The 22,977-nt window shown below is 35.1% G+C and overlaps 1 protein-coding gene across 1 annotated transcript; it reads left to right on the top strand.

Annotated features, from left to right (window-relative positions):
- Positions 1-7,634: 7,634 nt before the first annotated feature.
- Positions 7,635-10,885, top strand: LOC137948251 (protein IQ-DOMAIN 22-like). Its single transcript, XM_068794262.1, has 4 exons — positions 7,635-8,203; positions 9,240-9,434; positions 9,733-9,810; positions 9,914-10,885. Exons 1-4 carry the CDS (start codon positions 7,790-7,792, stop codon positions 10,685-10,687), a joined length of 1,461 nt encoding a protein of 486 aa, XP_068650363.1. The 5' UTR covers positions 7,635-7,789; the 3' UTR covers positions 10,688-10,885.
- The last annotated feature ends 12,092 nt before the right edge of the window (positions 10,886-22,977 follow it).

Genomic DNA, 22,977 nt, shown 5'->3' with positions numbered 1-22,977 from the left:
AAATAGTGGGTCTAGGCATTGCCTTGAAGTGATGAAAACACAAGAAGATAAACTAAAGAAATACTAGAGAAAAATAATTTTAATCGAAAGGAGACAACTATGCAACACTCATACTTCCAAACGAATCTAGAATATGACCTTTTAAAAATAAAATAAAAAACTAGGGGAGACTTCAACGGTAGAACTTAAAAAATTTGACCAAGTATAACCTTTTTTGGGGGGATGACCACAATTTTTTGAGTGCACAATTGTAAGACACACAACCAAGTAACAAAAACGTAGAACTTGAAAACAACATTGAAACATGAAATTTTTGGATACCTTGAACGAGTACATCATGCAGTGATTCATTCTAACCAAAACTCTTTGATTCGAAGAGAAATTTGGCACAAAAAAATAGGATTCTAGGGGAAAAAATAGTTGATTCACGCCAATGCATGAAGAGAAAATTGGAAAAAGGAGGGATTTCAATAGAACTGAGCTTTTATACTTCTGATATCAATATCTCATACAATATAGATTGGAATCACAAATTGTTTGTTCTTAAGAAAAATAAACTCAAAGAGCTTTAATTTGATACCTAATTTTACGTAAAAAGTTTCATTATTTAATCTGTTATGATCTCTTTATTTTCTTCATTCTGTCGCTTGATGGTTGTCGACTCCAATGCGATTATCTCGTAACATATAGATCAAATGGTCATGAAATTTTCTCATTTAAAATTAGACTTCAATACCTTTAATTAAAATATAATATTTCTTCATACAATATACTCTTTTGAGATAAAGAATCTGATAGATTTTTTACTCCATAATGTGGCCAAACTGAGTGCTCTTTCTTCTTTGGCTAGCATGACTATTGATTCTTAAAATATTGATATCTCCCTCTAGAAAACTCAGATTGAGAGTTGGTTTAATAGGTAAGAAAAAATACTTATTAATCTATCTTTTGACATACATTTATCCATATAAATTCTCATTCTTTATGTCATAAAATGCCTCAAAAGTTGAAACTTTTTTGTTGTTGCTTGTACCTCTCTTGCAATATGACCTTTGATATTGTAGAAGACTCCAATTGCCAAAATTTATTTTGTGTTTTAAAATAACTCAAAAATATTTTTATCAATATATAAGTTAAAATATTAAAGGATTAGTGTGGAGGTACTAGCACCAAGAAAACAATGGCTACTGGAACAGGAAAGGAAGAAAACAAATAGAATATGAACCTAAACTAATTGCAATGATAGATTTAAAAAGGATCATTTTATTTGTGGATTCATCGAGTCAACTCACATAATGTGCTCTAATACCATGATGAATTTATGAAAAAAGACAAATACTTCACTAACTTGTTGTAATATGAGTACAATGAGCCTCTATTTATAATAGAGGAAACAAGTAGAATCCAATAACAATTAAACTCCCTTATCCTAATTACACCCAGAGGTAAACACTAAAAGATAAGTCCTAAAACAATTGAACAACTAAAAAATAAATAGAAAACTAACATAACTAACACACCTTTAACGGAGACTCTTCTGTGAGACCTCCTCCTGTGAGACTCCAGTAAGACTCCACCATACTAATTCTCTATGAGACTTCTTACTATGAGAGTCATGTAAGACTCTTCCATATCTTCTCTTCAATACCACTTTTAATTCCAAAAGTTTTGTAACTAGGTCTCGACTCTTTTTTTCTGTTTTGCTTTTCATTAAGGTTCAACTCCTATCCCTTGGCATCACATCCTTTCTTCTTTTCACAGTTGCTTGAGTCTTTAGATTCAAGCCCATCTCCCTCATGGGATTGCATCATATGGAGGGTTCAACACCACTTTTACTTCTAAAACTTACTATAAAAGGGGTTTGACTCCTTTTTTTTCCCTCCATATTGATGGGTTTGAATCCATGCATTGATTCAAATCGTTTTTTCAAAAACTTTGCAAGCTCTTTCTTTTTTTTCAAAATTCTCATTCAAGGGTTAACTAAATAGTTTGTTAACATCAAAATTCAGGTTCTTGTCTTGAGCCTCATTTTCCACATGTTTTACTTCTTTAGGACAAAGTTACGGTTCTAAAGCTTTCAAACTTGAATTTGAAAATTTTGGTGAAATTATATTGTATGAGCAAATCATGAAGAATTGAGCGTATGTATCATCGGGTAAAGGCATCTTCTTTTTGTCAGGATTGAGGAAGGATGTGGGTGGTTTTCATGTGGGATGTGATATATGCCAGCTGGCCAAATATGATTTCCCTTCTCTAGCAGATCACCTACAATCTTGGTCTATCCTATAGTGAGTTTGGGAAGTTGTTTTTATGGACTTTATTGAGGCCTATCACTCTCTCTGGGTCGAACAATAATCTTTGTTGTGGTGGATAGGTTGACCTAGTATGCACAATTTTGTTGGTTAAATCACCATTTTTTTGCTTTCCAGGGGGGCTAAGGGGCTGAAATGTATGTTCAGCACTATTGAAGAGCAGATTTAGAAGAGTCTCACATGAATCTCACAAAAATAAGTCTTATAGAGACAGAATTATTATGGAATGAGGTCTCATAGAAGAGTTTCAGTTTAAAAATATTTTAGTTATGTTAGTCTTCTATTCATGTTCAGTTGTTCAATTGTTCAATTGATTTAGGACTTATCTTTTAGTGTTTAACTTTGGGTGTAATTAGGATAAGGGTAGTTTAGTTGTAATTGGATTTAACTTATTTCCTTTATTATGAATGGAGGCTTATGCACTCAAATTACATCAAGTTAGCAAAAATTTTCTTTTCCAGAAATTCAGCTTGGTATCAAAAGTTTTGTGACTTGACACTGTCAACCCACAAAGATAATATGATCCTATTCTGATCTATCATATCAAGTAGGTTTAGTTTGTATTCTATATTTTTTCTTTCTGTTATGTCCCGGTACCCGTTGTTTTCATGGCATTCACACTCCATCCTAAGCTGTTAATATTGAAAAGTATATATTGACAGAAATATCTTTGAGTTTCATTTCCAACGTAAAAATAATTTTGGCAATCAGAGCTTTCCACAAAGAGAAATCGATATTTGAAGCAGTAAAGGTCAAACTGCAACAGAGGTTCGAACAACAACAGAAAACTTTTTATGCCATCAAGAACGCGATTTTATATGGGAAAATAGATGTCAAAAGAAAGATCTATAAGTTTATCTTCTACCTTACCAAACCAATTTTCAACCTGAGTTTTCTAGAGGGAAATATCAATTTTGTAAGGATCAATGGTCATGCTGGCCAATGAAGAAAGAGTACTCAGTTCGGCCAAATGATAAAGTCTAAAATCTATCAAATTCTTTCTCTCAAAAGAAGTATATTTTATGAAGAAAATTATACTTAGATTAAAGTTATCAAAGTCGAGTTTCAGAATGAGAAAATTTCATTTCAATCTAAATTTAAAGAGATATTTGCATTGGAGTCAAAAGTCAAACTACAAAATGAAGAGAATCAAGAGGTAAAAAAAGATTCAAGATCGAATGTTTTTTTTTGTCAAATTAGATATCAAATTAAAGATCTTTGAGTCTAGTTTCTTGAGCAATAAACATTTTGTGATTTTGAGCTATTTTTTTGGAGATAATGATATCAGAAGTACCAAAAGTCAGTTCTACCAAAAATCTCTCAGTTTTTCCTATTTTCTCTCCTATTATCCCTCTGGGCATTGATATGACTTGAGTTTCCTTTTCTTCTAAAATCCGAGTATTTTAGCTAAATTTGTCTTCTAATCAGACATTTTTGTTCTAACTTAATCATTCTATGATGTGCTCATTCAAGATATAAAACATTTTTCATCAATGTTGTTTTCAAGTTTTGTGTTTTTTACTTGGTTGTATATCTTCTGCATAGTTAGCTGAGAAAATTTGTCGTCACAAAAAAAAAAATTATACTTGGTCAAATTTCTTCAGTTGTTTCATTATTACCGTTACAATCTTCTTCTTATTAGGTGGTAATTATTTTTTCTTCCTTTAATCCCCCATTACCCTTTACTAATGACATTCCTCCTACCATCCTTTTTTACTCTTGGTTCGTTGCTTTTGTTGGTACCCTTTGGGTTTTTATTGGCAGTTTTTCAATGACAGGCATTACCCAAATTTAGTGATTATTATCATTATTTTTTAAAAAAAATCCTTTGAGGTTGGTTTCAATTTATGTTTTATTAGTCTCTTTTTTTAGAGAGAGTTTGTGTCCGTTTTAGTACTTATCCTTGGGACAACTTGATGAAAGAGATCATTATTTCAACTATTTTATTTGTTTCAAGTTGGGATCATTGTTATTACCTCTAAGCTTGAGGGGTGAGTGGCGATGAGATTAGAAGTTGAGTATTGAGTGGTTGCACCTCCTTTAGAATTCCACGCTTGAAAAGAGGAAGTAGTATTCTACAATGAAGAATTCTACATGTTGTGGAAATTTTTATATGACCAAAATACTCAAGAAAGGGGTAAGATAAAAGATAAAGTTTTTGCATCTATGAAGAATTGTAACAGTGAGACCAAGAATCCTTTTCATTGCAAGGTGACGTTATAAACTCCACCTTAAGAGGGACTGTTGACTAGCAAGTATGGAAGAGTCTCACATGATTCACAACAAGAAGCCTTACAGAGCCAGAATTATTATGGAAAAAAGTCTCACAGAAGAGTTTTAGTTATGTTAGTCTTCTATTTATGTTCAATTGTTTAATTATGCTATGACTTATAATTAAATGTGAGAGTTTGGGTGTAATTGGGACAAGGGTAGTTTAAATGTAATTGGACTTTACTACTTTCCTCTATTATAAAAAGAGGATCATGTACTCAAATTACAACAAGTTAGTAAAGTTTTTCTCTTTACCAAAAATTCAACAATGGCAAAGCTCCAAAGTGAAAAAAAATTGTTCTAAAGTGTAATATCATCAAGAATAGCAACTCTACTTGGTTACTTGGTTACTTACAATAAATGTTCCAAATAAATATTGTATATTAGTTATGGAATGTTAACATTTATATTTGCTCATAGGAATCATACAAACATGTTGACTTTATGAAAAAGAAAAATAGTTCACTAACTTGTTGTAATTTGAGTACAATGAGCATCTATTTATGATAGAAGAAACAAGTATAAGCAAATGACAAATAAACTACCGATGTTCTAGTTACAACCAAAGTCTAACACTTAAATATATGTTCTCACATAATTAATCAATTGAACATCAATAGAATACTAACATAACTAACACACCTTTAAATAAACCTTTCTTTGAGACTTCCTTCTATGAGATTCCTCTTAGATACCACCATATTAATTTTGACTCTTATGAGACTTCTTGTCGTGAGAGTCACGTAAAAAATTTTCATACTTGTTCTTCAACACTCCTCGTCAAGTTGGAGTATATAACTTCTAACTTGTAATGAAATAATTTGTGGTCTTCAATCTTGATTGGCTAAAATTATTTTATAAATGTCAATTCTTCATCTTATGTTCTCCCCTTTTCTTGAATATTTTGGTCACATAAAAATTACCTCAATATGTGGAATAAAGTCTATCTTTCTTAAACTTCTTCTACTTCTCCCCCTCAAGCCGGGGATAAAAAGCTCATAGAGACCTAGCTTGGACAAAACACAATATGGGAGAAAAAAATCACTCCTAACTGTACGACAGAGTTCTATACACTTGTCACAACGCCCATAGTCTGAAACACACTATGTTCAATTTCAAAGGCAAAAAAATGACCCAATTTTAGAACACAATAAAGAGATCACTCACTTTTTAAGGGTAGATCAAACACAAATCACTTCTTGGTGAAGAATAAAAGACTTACTCAAGTTAGATGTTGGGCACACTCCTATGTTTTTTAGGTAATAGGTCTAAGCGTTGCTCTAAAGTGATGAAAACACAAAGTCAATGCATGGAGAGAAATTTTCCTAATCACGTCAATGCATGGAGAGATAAAAGGAGAGAAAATAGGAAAATAAGTGATTTTTAGCTGAACTGACCTTTAGTACTTCTGATACTGATCAGAATCACAAACGGTTTATTGTTCAAGAAACTATACTCAAATAACTTTAATTTGATACCTAATTTGACATAAAAAAAAACTACATTCTCGAATCTTTTATTATTGCTTGATTGTTTCATTTTGTAGTAAGACCCTTTTCGATTCCAATGAGAATATCTTACATATAAATCAGATTGACATGAAAGTTACTTTTTATGAAACTTGACTACAATTTTTTTCATTCAAGAATAACATTCTTTTATGAAATATATTTCTTTTGATAAAAAGAATCTGATATATTTTGAATTATTTAACCTGGCCGAATTGAATACTCTTTCTTCTTTAGCCAGTATGAGGATTAACTCTTTTGAAATATCTCTCTATAGAAAACTCAGATTGAGAATTGGTTTGATAGGTTAGAAAATAAACTTGTAGATATTTCTTTTTACATATAATTCTCCATATAAAGTTTTATTCTTGATGACAGAAAATTACTCAAAAATTGAAGTTTTTTGCTATTGCTTGAACTTCTCCTTTTGCCTAATCTTTTTGTGTTAGAAATTGGACTCAATAATATTTTTGTCATATTTAATTAGTAATATGAAAACATCGATATGAAGGTGCAAAATCCAAGGAAACAAAGAGAACATGAATTGAAAAAGAAGAAAAAAGATAGAATACGAACCTAAACTACTGGAGATGATAGATAAAAAAAAAAATCATATTATCTCTATGGGTTGACAGAGTCAACTCACATAACTCACTCTAATACCATGTTGAATTTCTATAAAAGAGAAATATTTCACTAAATTGTTATAATTTGAGTACAATGAGCTTCTATTTATAATAGAAGAAACAAATATAATCAAATTATAAATAAATTATCCATTTTCCAGTTATACCCAATATCTAACACTTAAATATAAGCCCTAATACAATTAAATAACTAAACATAAATAGAAGACTAACATAACTAAAATACTTTAAAATAAATTCTTCTACGAGACTCCTCTTATATTTCACCATATTAATTTTGGTTTTTGTGAGACTTCTTATTATGAGAGTCACCTAAGACTCTTTCATACTTATTCGTCAACAAAACATAATAATTACAAATTTAGAAAAGGTGATCCTACAAGGAACCTGCAAATTCAACTCTATATCTTAAGCCAAATTGAAGAATCAAGTCACGAAAGACATGAAGACTAGAAGATAGCCATAAATATTCTAATGAACTCGAACAGTTCATGGAAGATAAGGCAGTGTCTAACAGGCCAGTAATCCAGTACGGGAACGATCAACGTAAAGTCTAAGCATTCTTTTGGCCGGTCATTTTTTTCCACCAGATCGAAGCTTGGGCTGTGGTCGTCTCCTTATTAAAGTCTGGCAAATGGGTCAAGGTCAAAGGCATAGAAAAACCCAAGTTCTCTCTGAAAACGCTTGTCAGTGATGGAAACGTAGGTTCAAGGTTCAACTTTCACCGAGACCAGAAAAATAATAAAGATAATGATGGTCATTATCCGGAACGCCGGCGAGACACGGGAGTTACAGACCGGCTAAATAAGTTCCACTAAGTCCAGTCCCATCTCTCGTCGGGGCAGACGAATATTATTTTAATAATATCACATTTGTCTCTGTTATCACATCATATGGTTCTTTTCATTGAATTACATTTACGGAAAGCTCTGTCTATATTATGCCACTCGCCGATCTCTCTACCCGCTTTGTGAGCTCGCACGGACCAACCTTGTTTGTTCTTTTGTTTTCTTCGGAAGTTTTTGGGACAGATGGTCGGTGAAAGGGGTGGATGGGGAAGACGGCGAGGTGGTTTCGGGGTCTTTTAGGAGGGAAGAAGTCGGGTTCGGAGGGGAAGCCGGTGGTTAAGGAGAAGAAAAGATGGGGATTCGTGAAATCCTTCCGTGACAAGGAACGGGCGCCGCCGGACGCCGTGGAAGAGCGAAGAGGGTCGTATAGGGAAGGCGGGTCTTCGTGTTCAGCGTTGTGCAATGATGGTACTGTTGACCCGAACAAGCATGCGATCGCCGTGGCCGCGGCTACGGCTGCGGTGGCCGAAGCGGCTGTGGCGGCCGCACAGGCTGCAGCTGCGGTGGTGCGTCTGACGAGCAGTGGGAGGTGCCCATCGATCTACCTTGGTGAGGCGGGTCTCAGGAAGGAGGACTGGGCTGCTGTTAAAATACAGGCTGTTTTTCGGGGCTACTTGGTTAGCATCTTCCTTAGCTTCCTCCTTGTGTTCAACGAATCTATCTACTGTTCCATCTTTGTTATTTTCTGCTCGTTCCCTCATTTCTTACCGAAAATATGGCACTTGTTGTTCAGTGTGATGTTACTGATGTTTTTCACACTGAATCCGCTTCATACTCCCCTGGAGATCGGAGCGAAGAAGAACACGAAACATTTTATTTTTGCGGAGATTGTTCTTTTTATTTGCTTTATGTTTACAATAGCAAATCCTCTTTGAATCTTCTTATATGCAGCTACTTCGTTTTAATATCTCTAGGAAAATGAGCTTAGAAGGATAACTGACAGAACATAAAATCCATACCAGTGGGTATCGGAAGATTAATTTAGTAATTCCATTATTCGTAGTTATTCTGTTAAATGTTTCTCCTGCCTCCTCACGGAGAATATTTCCAGTGAATTTCCACTTCCCTGATCGTCTAGTATGGATATTATTACCCTCGAGATTTCCCTCCCTTTGCCTTGTTCGCGCCCATTAGCTGCTTCTTTTCCCTCCATCTGAATATTCTCAAAATGCTCGAAATGAATCAGTGTCCCCTCCGAGGTCTCCCAGGCTTTGAAATCCGAACTGGCATTTCTTCGAACAAAAGTCTGCATCTTGCAAGTAACCTTTACCTATACTTTCTGCTTTTCTGTGGAAAAGTTTATGCTGATCATATCTACATGTTTTTCAACCATGTCGGGGACGATGTTCTTTAAGTGGCATCCCCGTAAATCTCAAAAATATTTCCAGACTGGTCTGCTCTGGCGGTGGATTGGGTGTAATAAACATAGGCCAATGTCAGAAACTCGCGCGTCCCCTTCTGTAAACTAATGGTGAGATGTCGCCATCTTCTTGAGTGACAGACTTTCCCAAACTGGCTTCAGCTTCTGCTCCGGAAATGATTCCAGTAACGCGCCCCTCATTTAAAACGACCAGACGCCCTTTTAATTGCCCATTGACGAGAACCCAGAAGTGGATTCCTGTGTTAATTAAATACGGTTTTCAATTTTTTTAGGCGAGAAGGGCTCTGAGAGCGCTGAAGGGACTGGTAAAGCTCCAGGCGCTGGTGAGGGGCCACCTTGTGAGGAAGCATGCTGTGGATGTTCTAAGGTGCATGGAGGCGGTAGTCAGAGTCCAGGCACGGGCTCGCGCTGGTCGAAGTCGGATGAAAGAGAATCGACAGGCTTCAAAGAGCCAGCAACACCACCCTGTAAGTTGAATTTATTAATCCTCTCCGTAAAGTAGCTTTAATGGAAACGGTCTTTTTAAGTAATTGTTTCCTGACCTTCATCTGTCCTGTCTTATAAATGGATTCGAACTTGGTTACCTGTAGTTTGCTTTTAGCTGTCACGGAATACTGGGTATTTGAAGAAACAAGATGAGCTTGAACCATTTTTTTTCTGAAACTAAACTTTTCACTGTTTTCCTGTCTTATCTAAATGAACTTCCTCTGTTCAATCCGTTCTTAATGATTGTATCTATTGAAGACTAGTTATTTGCTTGTCCAGGGTCCTGCAACTCCTGAAAAATACGAATCTGGAATTCGTGCAAGCAGTAGGAAACACGACCAATCGAGCACGCTCCAGGTATTTGTTTTATTTCGTGAATGATATCTTTCTTACCTGTTCCATTTGCATAACTGGTGTAAACTGCTGTGATTTATCTCAAATACTCTGCTTGTGCTTGCAGAGAAACACATCCAAATCCAAGGTGGAGACCATTGATCACGAACGGCTGCATACAAATGGCAATTGGCTAGACTCATGGATGGACGGACAATCCTGGGTCCAGTGTGGGAATTCAGCAAAATCTGGTATCGGAGACGACGACAAGAACGATAAGATCCTGGAAGTCGATCCAGGGAAGCCCCATTTGAATCCCAAGAAGCGAATCAATCACTTCCAGCATTTTCCATACGTAACCCTGAATAGCCACAGCTTCAGTGCCTTTCCAGACTCACCCTCAAAGGACTCAACGACAGCACAGTACTCGATACCAAGTCCTTCGTCTGTCGAAGTCCAGTCTCTGAGTCCACTCAGATTTCCCATAGTGGAGGATTCAGCTTTCTGCTCAGCCGAAACTAGTCCTCAGTTCCATTCAGCATCTTCGAGGCAGGGTAGTGCGAAGAAAGGACCCTTCGCGCCTGCCAAGAGTGACTGCTCTCGCAGCATTTTCAGTGGGTATTCCGATTATCCAAATTACATGGCGAATACAGAGTCATCAAGGGCTAAAGTTCGCTCTCAGAGTGCCCCCAAGCAGAGACCACCAGAGTTTGAGAAATCAAGTTCTACAAAGCAGTTTTGTGACCATGGGTTCGGGGATGGGAGGTCCAGCGCATCTTCGCAGAAGAATTTAAACCTGCAGGGGAGGTTCACTAGCAAGGCTTATCCAGGGTCGGGTCGGCTGGACAGGTTAGGGATGCCCATTCGAGAGGTCGTTGGGCAATGGCGTTTGTCGCACTAGACATTAGACATTAGGAAGTGTTTTCTTCTTCTCTTTGCTTGTCGAAATACTAACCGCTTGTTAGATCGTAGTGGTTGGAGGAAAGATGTAAGAAAGTCCGGTCTTTTCCATAATTACACAATTTGGTGACTGTTTTGGTTAATTGCATAAAGCTATGAGATAGAAGATTAGCTGGTTGAATCGAATTAAATCCGTCTTTTTTACCCAGGTTATCATTCTGTAGTAAGACCCTGTGTCAAGTTCGCCATTAACCTGTGAATCGAGTAATTTGATCGAGCATTCAGTTTGTTGGAGAAACGAGGGAGATGACCTTGTTGCTAGCATACACAGTGATGGAGAAGGGCGACGATTCTCTCTCTTTTAAGTAAATAGAAAGTTTTCGTTAACAGAGGGATGAAGGTTCTCTCTCCCCTTAATTTACAGAAGGCTGGTGGTAAAGCTGCGTGGAAATGCTGTCGGTGCCGGTCAAATCTACGCATCGCAAGTCACGGTGGAGTCCTTTTAAATGTTCAATCCAGATTTGAGATTCGTTTCACACGAAAATCTGACATTTTTCGTCTCTGTTGTCCCTGGAAAATATGTACTTCTTCGTCTTCCCTCGTGGAAGTGAGCGTATTGATTGCTGTGATTTTGGACGGCAAGCTGAAATGAGCTTCATTAATTGAATTTCCGATCAGTTTGTTGGAGCTGCTCCAAGAGTCAAACACGGCGTCGACGGCGTCCGACCTAAGGACGTGACCAACATCTCTCACGTCAAATCCTGAGGATCAGCGGGACCCATTTCTTTCGTCGGATTAGATTGAATTTATGCATGGGACCCTCACATACATTCGGTTCATGAATCATGACGATCCACATTTCATATAAACCTTTGTCCTCTTCCACGGAGCGCACACGCAGAAATAGTTCAGAAACGCGGCAATGGCGAATACTGCAACATACCATATGGCATTGAGGCAGGCATTAACGCATACATGTACGCCACCTCAATAATAGACGCATGACGGAAAACCCAATCGGTTGTGACGGTCGGGGAAGACGACCGTCGAGAAATTAACGGCGACGGTGATAGAAGAACCATTGTTGCCGTGAGGTTTGTGTCGGCATCGCCGACGCCTTGTAAATATTCTTGGTGGCAATAATGAAAACAGTATCGCCTATTGTATCTTCCTCAAAGAATGTCCAAATCACTTTTAAGCGGTAACGGCAGACTGCGGTGAGCATTGATAGGTTTTAATGAGTATCACCTGGTAGGTTAGGGATGAAGTCCAAGAAAAAAGCCATGAATAAATTCACAGCTGGGACAGGTTTTATTAAACCTCAACCTAACCTAACCCAATTTCTGATCCTAATCGATCTAATAGAGTGGAGTCATAAAATTGGAAAACATTTGAAAAAGATTTAGACAAGGAAGCATAGAAGAAAACATTTGGAAGTCTTAAAATTCATAACCTTAGAAGAGTGGTAAATAGGTTTATATGCATTTATGTTAATTTTAATTTTTTTAATTATTATATAATTATTATTTTAGATAAGTGTAGGCATGTGAATTTGATAGCAAAACTTAAAAACTCCGATCAACTGTCTCGATCAAAGACATCGATCAACGATTCAAATCTAAAGAACTTAGATCACTAGTTGATCGATGGTTAAAGTTAAAGCTCCGATGGAGAAAGCATGGGGGTTTAGTCAAATAACCCATCAATTTCTTAAATCATACTTTTGAACAAAATTTGGATTGATTATCGAGATTAAAACTAGATCAACGATTAAGATGAAGTCAATTGTATTAAGCTACTACCAAAATAAAATTAGAGAAAAATTGCACTTAAATGCATCACATGTAGAGGAGTTTGTACATAAATGACATGTGGTACCAACAAGAGCTCCACATAGTACAACATGGTCTACATCATTTGACACAAAGCTGAGATTTAGTCTTGCCATGCATCACGATCTCAAGGAATGAAGACTTGCCTCCACCAGATGTTGCAATCGGCTTTGCCTATATATCACAATCTCAAGGAATAAAGATATCAAAACAACTAGATAATTCATACCACTTAGATCCTTCAAAACCATAACAAGCAGATTATTTTTGCCCATACTCTGTTGTAACTCAAATCCGCTATACATAAAGTCCAAATATCAAGCGAAGATTACCAAATATATCACAATTGAACTAGCTTTACTTCCTCTAGAAAGTTGGTTTGAATTTGTCAAGTGCAAATCGAATCAGAGGGTCACTAGAGATATGATCTAAAATGACTCGTAATTTTCTTGTGTTATGTACAGTAAATAGTCATGTTGTTTCATAGACCAACTCCTTTGTATGTCCACATTTTTTTATTCCCAATGGGACTAGCTCTACTTCTCAACCTCATGGCATCTCAAAGCCCAAAAGAAAGTGAGGATCTTAAAGCCATAAGTTAAGTCTGAGTTGGTCAAGTCAAAAGAAAACAAATTCAATTGTCATCCATCTAAACTCAAAGAGGCAATATGACATAATTCATCATGGAACTATCAAAGCAAAACAAAGAGGTTCTTCAAGCACCACAACAACTCATTGAGGTCCGATCACTCGACTAATGAAAAAGAAGTTGCAAGGGTTGAAATTGTGCCCTAAAGTGAAAGAAAAGAAAGTGTTCAAAGCTTTTGAATGTTCAAAGATTATTCACCATGCTACTCTTTTGGCCACCACGTTTGTAGCAATTATAGATGAAGAACTTCACATTGATGCTCCATTAGAAATTCTCCCTTGTTGTTCAAGTCCCATAGTGTAAGCCATGGCAAAGAAATATGAGCACCATTGCAATAATTTCTTCTCCAAAAGATGCAAGGAATCTCTAATCATCAATTAAAAAAGCTCACCACGACCAATTTTTCCAAAAGTTAATATATTCATCCTAATGATACAAACCAAAAACATTGGAAGAGCATGTTGTAGAGCTTCAACAAGTAATGAAGGAAAGCGACGATCAAATCAAGGCAAAAGATGCTCAAATTGCATTACTCATGTCCAAAGTCGAGTCATTGACAACAAATTGTACAGGATTTTTTCGTCCCAAAAATGCTCCTCAACTCTATTCACTTTTAAAGGGTACATTTTTTTCTCCAACAACAAGTAAACAAGTTCTTCAACACTCATGAGGAGACACCTTATCAATCGAGTCTCTCAAGTTAATCATTAAAAATGTTGTTGAGACCTTCAATTAACAAGCATAGCACACACAACAACTCAAACCTATGTTTGACCTTAAGAATATCATTGGGATGCAAATCACCTAACTTCCGACATTTTGAGAGAAATGGTAACCCAAAACAACATGTTGCCCACTTCACTGAAATTTGAAACAATATCAGGATGGATGGTGACTTGATAATTAGACAATTCAACTACTCATTGAAAGAAAATGCATTTGATTGATTTGTTGAACTAGCTCCAGAATCCATTCACAATTTGCAACAACTAGAAAATGAATTTCTAAGTGGATTCTATAGCACTGGCAATAGTGTCACATTGATGAAGCTCACCAATACCATACAACGAATGGATGAAAAAATGATTGTCTATATTAAATGTTAGCGGAACTTATGCTTGTAATGCGAAGATAAAATATTAAATTTTAGAGTTTAATCCATAGGAACTAGGTTTGAGAAGGAGAAGGGAAAAGAAGAAGGAAGAAAGAAGAGAAGAGAAGATGAAGAGAAGAGAGTTTGTGACAGGTACATAAAGAAGGATCCTGTTGAAGAGCAGATATAGAAGAATCTTACAAGACTCTCATAGTAAGAAGTCTCACAAAGCAAGAATTAATATGGTGGAGTCTTACAAGAATCTCACAGAAAAGTATCAGTTAAAGGCGTTTTAGTTGTGTTAGTCTTCTATTTATGTTTAATTGTTCAATTTTTCTATGACTTATCTTTTAGTGTTTAACTTTTGGTGTAACTGAAACAAGGGTAGTTTACTTACAATTGGATTTTACTTGTTTCCTCTATTATAAATAGAGGTTTATGTACTCAAATTACAACAAGCCAATAAAGTTTTTCTCTTTTCCAAAAATCAACAAATCCAAAGAACAAGAAGAAAAAAGTCTTGATCTCGACTAAGGATGCTATGCAAGAAAGTCTAGCCAATTCGATGAAGAAGAGAATGATGTAAGACTTATGCCCATTCAAGATGATGAGAAGTCTACCACTTCGGAAAAGGTAAACGACTCAGACTATGGAAATGAACTAGAATTGCTTTTAAAGTGATCAATTCATAGTCTAAAAAAATATAGGAAAAAATGCAATGCTCAAAGACATGAGATTGCAAAGCTCAAAGAAGAGCTTATTTCCTTGAAGGAGGCAAAAGAAAGTCATATGGCTAATGCTTCAAGGCAAAGTGGGTTAATAGATAAGCTATCTTGTGATAGACTTTCTTTTGGAAAAAAAAGCATTGAATTAGAACAACAAGTCAATGCTCTATCACAAAATCCCACACCAAAGATGAAAGTTGGGAAGAACAAGAAATGACAAATCAAGAAGTTAACTCACATTCTCACATTCGATGCCACTATTGCAATGAAGTGGGACATTATGCCCACCTTCGCAAAATAAAAAATGCAAATTGCATAAAAAATATTGGGTACCCAAAACAACCAAAAGGGCAGTGGTAATCTACAAAACCTTGGGCAAACAAGTTTGGATGCCCAAATCACCTATTGCTTCAATTGTTATCTCAAAAAGACCAAACTTAAAATGGATCTCTAAGGATTAAATCTCTTGTGATGTAGGTTTGTCTCTGAGTCAAGGCACCAAAAAATGTTTGGATTTTGGATAGTGGGTGCTAGAGGCACATGATTGTGACAAGAAGAAGTTCATAAAACTCAACCTGAAAAACAATGGTCATATAATATTTGGAGAGAATAGCAAAGGTACCATCAAAGAAATTGGTAAAACCAGTACCTGCACCTCTTGCATATCTGATGTCTATTATGTAATAGGATTTGATGCATGATTTACATAGCATTAATCAATTCTATGACAAAAGTAACCTAGTCTCATTTGAAAAGGACTAATGCTTAGTAAAGAACGAAAATGATGAACTAGTTCTAGATAGACATAGAAATAGAAACCTCTATGTTTGCAAACATAGTTGATTTACCCACAACTAGTGTCATCCGTTTAGTTGCAAAAATTGATGAATTTTGGTTGTGACATAAGAGGCTATAGGATACATAGGAATAGCTTCCTTGAACAAATTAACAAAGAAAAACCTAGTGACAGGACCAGAAAATAAAAAATTTGTAAGAGAGAGACCTTGCAAAGCTTGCCAACTTGGAAAAAACACAGAATTTTTTTCAAATCAAATAATGTAGTTTCAACTTCTCGACTTCTTCAAGTAACCCACATGGATTTAATTGGACCTACTCGAACCTTAATCCTATACGGAAAGCATCTAACTTAGTGGTGGTAAATGATGAATATTCTAGGTTCACATGGGTAGATTTCCTAGCACACAAGGATGATGCTTTTCCGGCAGAGAAGAAAGACAAGAAGAAGAACAAGAAGAAAAAGAAACAGAAAAAGGAAGAGTTTTTTTCATTTTTCCCTTTAATCTTCTTTCCCTACTACTATTTTTATTTTATTTTTTCACTCTCTTCAAAATATATACCATTGAAAATATCTTTGAGTCTAGTTTCCTATTTAAAAATATAAGATTTTTCTGGAGAGAGAAATGGATATCTGAAATAGCAAAGGTCAAGCAGAAGAAAAGTTTTAAGTGACATAATAAGTCTCAAATGTCTAAACGATTTGTACCAACATGACTAAGAATTTACATAAAGAATTATATCTCAAAATAAAGCTACATGATTCTACTTTCAATCCCAATAAAAGTTTTCTCAATCTGATCTTTTTAGAAAGAGATATCCACATTGGAAGAATCAAAGATCAAGTTGGTGTCCTATTGCATGAGAAAGTTTAAATTTAAGCTGGATTTTTTGCTTCACTTTTTGAGTTGATAATGTTAGTTAAGTTTCCTATTTATTTTCAAAGTCTAGTCAAGATTTTACTAGCTTGAGTATCTTTCCTTTATTAAAAAATTTCTTTCTTTGATTTCACATCACATTAGCTTGCCTAAGAGAAGTCATTCCCTACATGAAATTTTGGCAAAGTCTGAAATTTTTTAATTAGAAAGTCTTTTTTCCGCATTCTAAATTCAAAATATTAGTGTCTTAAATATCCCTTATTCCAAAATTTATCTATTGAATATTTTGTTTCAAAATTGGTCAAGTTGTGTTAAAAAATAATTGTCTTATATGATAAGTTTATTTTTAGAAAGTTTCCATTATTTTGTTCCTTCTCAAAATTTTCTATTCGGAAATTTTTTTTAAGTTTTCTCAATCATCAAGTTCTTAGAGGAATTATTATTTGAGGTCATACTTGGTCAAACTTATTTATTGTTTTTACAATTCTATAGTTATAATCTCCTTCTAATTGTGCTACCGAGGTGTTTATTTTCTCTTCCTTTCATAACCCTTTTACTCGATTACCTTTCTCCTACTATTTTTTTGACTCTCGTGTACCCTCTTAGGTCAACCCCTTGGTACATTGCTTTGGTTGGTCCTTTTTTATGTGAGTGTTTTTAAGTCCATCCAGACTTTTTTATTAGCACCATTTGGGTTTTATTGTCGTATTTTGAGTGACACATATTACTCGCATTAGTGATTAGTATTATTATTTTGTTCGAAATCCTTTGAGGTTGGTTTTGACTTCTGTTTTGTCACCCATTTTTTTACTTTTTGAGAGTCAGTGTCCGATTGAATACTTATCCTTGGGACACCTTAATGTAGAGATAATTACTATAACTAAGTTTTTGTTTCAAGTTGGGATCATTGCCATTACCTCCCAACTTGAAGGGGAGAATAGAAGGAGAAGTATGAGAATAAGGTAGGTGAAAAAATCTACCGTGAAGGATTCTACAAGCTTAATCAAGTTTGATCACATTCATTACTCTATTAATTTGATGTAGTCTTTTTCTTATTTTCTTTACGTGTAAGAATGTTGATTGAAAGTTGAGTGTTACAGTGGTTGTGCCTCCTTTTGAATTCATATTTGAGAAGAAGTGTAATCTATAATGAAGAATTCCATGTGTTGTGGTAATCAAATTTTATGTCACTACAATATCCAAGGGGGAGAGTAAGATGAGAACAAGATGAAAATTACAAGCAAGATGTGAAAAAGAACAAGATGAATCAAAGCAAGACAATAAAAAAAAAAAAAATTCAAGCCACACAAGACTAGAATTTATTTTCAAGAACACAAGTTTCTTGACCAAGATTTGCAAATTGAAGTTATGAACATCAACTTGAGGGGGAGTGTTAAAAGACACTCACGTGTGTAGGAGTAACATGGCAAGTAAATAAGGAGAACTATTATTGAGATGTCATAAAATTGTAATTAGGCAAGTTGGTGTATGTCCTCTAATATCATTTTCCTTTTGAAACATGAATCACTAAAAGCATTTTAGTCATTATAAACACCTTCACTCCACTATAAATACAGCCTCAAGGCATGGAGTAAAGCATTCAAGCCTCTTCCTCTTGGCTCAAATTCATCCTACTTACATGTCTCTCTCTATTTCTCTTCTTTTTGTCCCTTGGTTTCTTCTCTCCTCTCTCCTAAGAGCTAGAGTTCCTCTCTGCTCTCCTTCTCTAGAACTACTTATATCTAACTAATGTAATCTCAATACACTATACAAGACTAAAGACGAACAAGAAAAAAGGGATAAAAAATTGAAGTGGCTTAGCTTTTGCCAAGGGTAGAACCTACTCAAAAGAGCATAGAAACTCTTTGGATTGATGGTGAGCCACCTAAAAGACCTTTAAATAATTGATCAAGACGCCTTGGAGTTGGTCAAGCCTTACACGTGCACACTCCTAAACACTCCTACCCTTCTTCTTGGGCTCACTTGAAGGCTGAACTCGAGGTCACTCTTATAACTATCTTGACAACAAAGTCAAGCCCTTGTAGGCTGAGTTTGTGGTTGAGTTGAAGGCTGAGTAAAGGGCTGAGGTTTGAAGTTCATAGCAGAAACTAATATGAAAAGGGTTTTAAAGTAAAATAAAAATTGATGTTGTTCTTGTGGCAATTGTATGTAAAAAATCTATGTTCTGTTATTAATAAAATAAGTATTTTTATTTATTCAGTATATTCAATTTGTAATTATTGTATTAAATTAGTGATTTAATAGTCGCAATTAAAATATTGTTAAAGTAAACATTTGATCAATTATTTTGGTTTAATTATCCCCATGTTATAATTAATTAAACCAATGTTTTTAAATTTTGTGGCAATATATTATTAATTAATAATACGTAAAAATATATATTGTGTTATTGATAAAATAATATTTTTTATTACTGTATTAAATTAATGATTTTTAATGTTAAAATATATCTTATGTTATTAATAAACTTATTTATTTATTTATTATATTTGCTTCTTTTTATTTTTTTATAATTTATTACGGTCACATGTAATTATTATATTATTTCATAATAAACTTTAATCATTAATTAATATAATATATTATTTAATTAATTAGTACATTAATATATTTTAATACTGCATTAAATCACTTATTAGTGTAGTAACCATGTTTTTTTGGTTAATTATTTGTTTAGGTATATGTTCTATTTAAGTATATTATAAGAAGTTACTCATTCTCTTGCTTACATTACATTTTTCATTTTGGGGCACTAACACTAGAATTTGTTTTCCAGTGCACTTGAACTCATGTAAACTAACACCCAAGGAAGAGTTGAAATCGAATCATCAAATTTATAATAATATCATTTTCTCCTTCTTATGATTAAAAATTAACAAAAATAAAAATCTCAAATAGCGATAATATACGAAATGATCACAAGATAATAAGTATGTTATTAAAAAGAAACCAACCATCAAACTGATAGGATAACTGGTTTTGGTTGAATCGGGTTAGATCGAATACAACCATTGATTGGACCAGGTCCAATTGCTACATTTTCTATGTAGGTATTTGGTCATTGCTTTGAATCCTCTTTTTAGTAAAAAAAAAAATTACCATTTGTTTATAAGAAAATGATTGCACCGAATAAAACTAGATGGTTTGGTTCAAGTTCAGATCAAACCAACCAGCCAAGTATAAAAGGGTTCGTTTCCGATTCAATTGACTCGAACCATCCAGTCCGGTCGAGTTCCAACAATACTCATAATAATTAAATAGAGAATAAAAATACATTAATTTTTAAAGTTATTTAATTAAAATTTGTTAATTTCTATGTGTCTTATCTCTGTTATTTTACAAGGGTGCCATAAGATAATTTCTATGTAGGTGAGGATCTCTTTCCATTTTGTGGAGTCAAACTGCACCGAACCTGTCGTTGAAGGAAGAAGTAGATGCTTTTGGAATACACATGGTTGAATCAGGTTCGGAACAAGTAAAAGACGGCCAGTGACGGAATTCGGTCAGACATGAGTTGAATGCAACGTGACGTTTCGTCCTCTTTTCTTCCACCGTTTTCCTCTTTGATTGGTGCCGCGTTTGCCGGCACTGTTTTGACATCAAGTACAAGAATATCAAGAACAATGTCATAGACGAAACGAGGTGGGAAAGCACGTGAACTTCCTTCTTTTGTAGGCTTAGTCTTCGATGGGATTGGAATTTGATGAATAGTCCAAACTAGTGGCTCTTTCCTTCTTGTTCTTGGAATTGACCATCCAATGGTTGATGACCTGAATGCTTGGAAGTCTTTGGCATTGATCGATCAACTTGGTACACCAAAATGTGATGTCAAACTGTATAATACTATAAGCTGTTTTAGCAAAACAGCTGATACGATTATTTGCTTCTTTTGTAGTTTTAGTTTTTAATGGGATTGGAATTTTCGATGAATAGTCTGGGCTAGTGGCTCTTTCCTTTTTGTTGTTGAAATTGACCATCCAATGGTTGATGACCGTCCGAATGCTACATGTAAAAGTTAGAAGCCTTGGATATTGATCGATCAACTTGATGCACCGAAATGTGATGTCAAACTGTTGAGAATTTATGGAGTGACCAAATGTGCTCTTGTTATGCCCATCATTAACTTCTATTGTCGATCCTCTTCCAACATCAGGGTTGTTGACTTCATTTTTTGTCATGATCAAATAATTGGTGTTCCTTGTTTTCACATAAATTCGAAGTTATTGTTCCCTAATTGCTTCAACTCTCCCTAAATTTTATGCCCCCATTTCTTTTCAGCCCCTTAAATTTTTGTATATCATTCTTGACAATCTAGTCTTGAGTCACTTTGGTCTATGCTTTTATCACTCTCTATCATTCATTGTTTAGACTTGCTCCACATGGCCAAAAATAGGGGTCTTATCATTTTCTTTAAATGCTAATGGAAATCTTTGATGCCCAATGCCCAATTCTACAAGTACCATATTAGGGACAATAAGGGATTTCTAGGAGATCTAGGTAATTGAGTAGGAGATTGTCTACTCCTAAGGTATCTCTACAATTTTGAGTTAAAATGGCATTGATAGAATAATTAAGTCACAAAGGCCAATTACATCAATTACACATAAAGAGACTTAACAATAGCACAATTAGGCTACACAAGACTATCCACTAACGAGTTCGCAACATGGTGTGAGTTGAGGTTCATGATATGCCTACACAAGGCTTAGCCAAATACACTTGCAAGATATACTTGTTCTATAATTAAGTTCAATTAATGTTTGTTAGTAGGTAGATACAACAATGGAGTACAATTACATACACCTCAGCCTATATACCCTTTGAATGATGATAGTAGCTCAAGGATATGCCAATATCATTCATTTGTAACTCAAGATTTGATTTTCAAAATTTTGTACTTAATTTCTGAAAAAGATACCTCTAATGTATGTATAGTTGAAATTTGGGCTCAATAGTGGTTTACCAATTTGTAAATAGCAATTCAAACTCAAATGAAGAACAGAAGTAAACAAGGATGTCAAAGGGTCATATGTTGCTTAGCTCAAGAAAAATGACTCATTCTTAAAGAATACCAAAAATGCTTGCTAGAATGTCTAAATTGATTTAATAGTCAACGAATACGAACTCTAGCATGAATTCGAGTTAGTACAACCAAGGATTTAAAAATAAAGTAGTTGTATTTAGTTAATTTGAAACCAAAAGACACACTTGAAATTATTTGTTGAACAATAATTGAGGATAATAAAACTCAAAAGACTCAAGTTGAGGTGAAAATCATTGAATTCTAAAAAATGCACCTCCAATGTATGAAATATTTGAAATTCAAACTCAAGAGTTGTCTATCAATTTGTATATACCAATAAAAAAACTCAAATGAAGAAACTAAAGCAAACACGGATTTTAAAGGGTCTGTGTAGTTTAGCTCAAGAAAAATAACTCACTCACACATAGCGGTGGCTTCGAACCGAGCCAGCTCGGTACGATTCGGTACAACTGAATCTCGAGCCGAGTTCAAGATCCGGGATTGGCTCGTTTAAATTAACGAGCCGAACTCGACCGAATCAAGGTTCGGCTCCAAAGCTCGCGAGCCGGCTTGTTAATTAACGAGCGGCACGGGATTCGGGGGATTTGAGGACCGGGGAGCGGAATGGGAACAAGAGGGGGGGGGGGGGGGGGGGGGAGATGATTCTTCGTTCCCTCGTCACCACCGAGCCCCTTCGGCCGCTGTTGTGGCTGCCTCTGTTGCCGTCAACAACTTCCCCCTCATCTGCCTTCGCCTTTGTTTCCATCACCGTCGTTATCCCCGACGATCGAGGGCGCCACTGGAGCCTTTTTCCTCGGCGTTGTTCCTCATCTCGGTAGCAAACCAAAACCAACAGGGGGAGAAATAATCCCCCCCCAGCACGAAGAGGATTTCACACGTGCGAAATCATAAAGTGAAAAAAAAACTTTTTCTTAAACTCTCCTTCCTCATGGCTCTTGAAGAAATTGAAAATACATTTTAGTATAAATAAGTTTCTAGGGACTATTAGTGTCTCATGTTTTTTTTAAACATTTTTCTAATTGAAAATTTTTATTAAAAAATCATATAATTTTCTAAGTAAGATTTTCCTACCAAGATGGGTTAGAAAACCTTATAGAAAATTTTTTAGTAAGTATTTGACTGTTGATGCTGTAATATTTTCAGCATGAGGCAATTTTCATAGCAATTTTGTGTTTGACATTTTATTTGAATAAAAATTTATCGATAAGTATTGTAATATATTAGATTGATTATTATTTTCCCTAGAAGAGGCAA

This window comes from Aristolochia californica, unplaced genomic scaffold (genome assembly GCF_029961685.1).
Source record: "Aristolochia californica isolate CCGP_79_NKW_82.1479 unplaced genomic scaffold, dmAriCali1.0.hap1 SCAF_13, whole genome shotgun sequence".
In the NCBI taxonomy this organism is placed as follows: Eukaryota; Viridiplantae; Streptophyta; class Magnoliopsida; order Piperales; family Aristolochiaceae; genus Aristolochia; species Aristolochia californica.
Note: the sequence above shows the minus strand (reverse complement) of the source record. Positions and strands in the feature narration are given on the sequence as shown.

Bases quoted from the DNA above. Each gene is read 5' to 3' on its own strand.
- LOC137948251 (XM_068794262.1), top strand. From the start codon at position 7,790: ATGGGGAAGACGGCGAGGTGGTTTCGGGGTCTTTTAGGAGGGAAGAAG. The intron at 9,435-9,732 runs GTAAGTTGAATT...TTGCTTGTCCAG, and splicing joins AGAGCCAGCAACACCACCCT to GGTCCTGCAACTCCTGAAAA. The intron at 9,811-9,913 runs GTATTTGTTTTA...TTGTGCTTGCAG, and splicing joins ACCAATCGAGCACGCTCCAG to AGAAACACATCCAAATCCAA.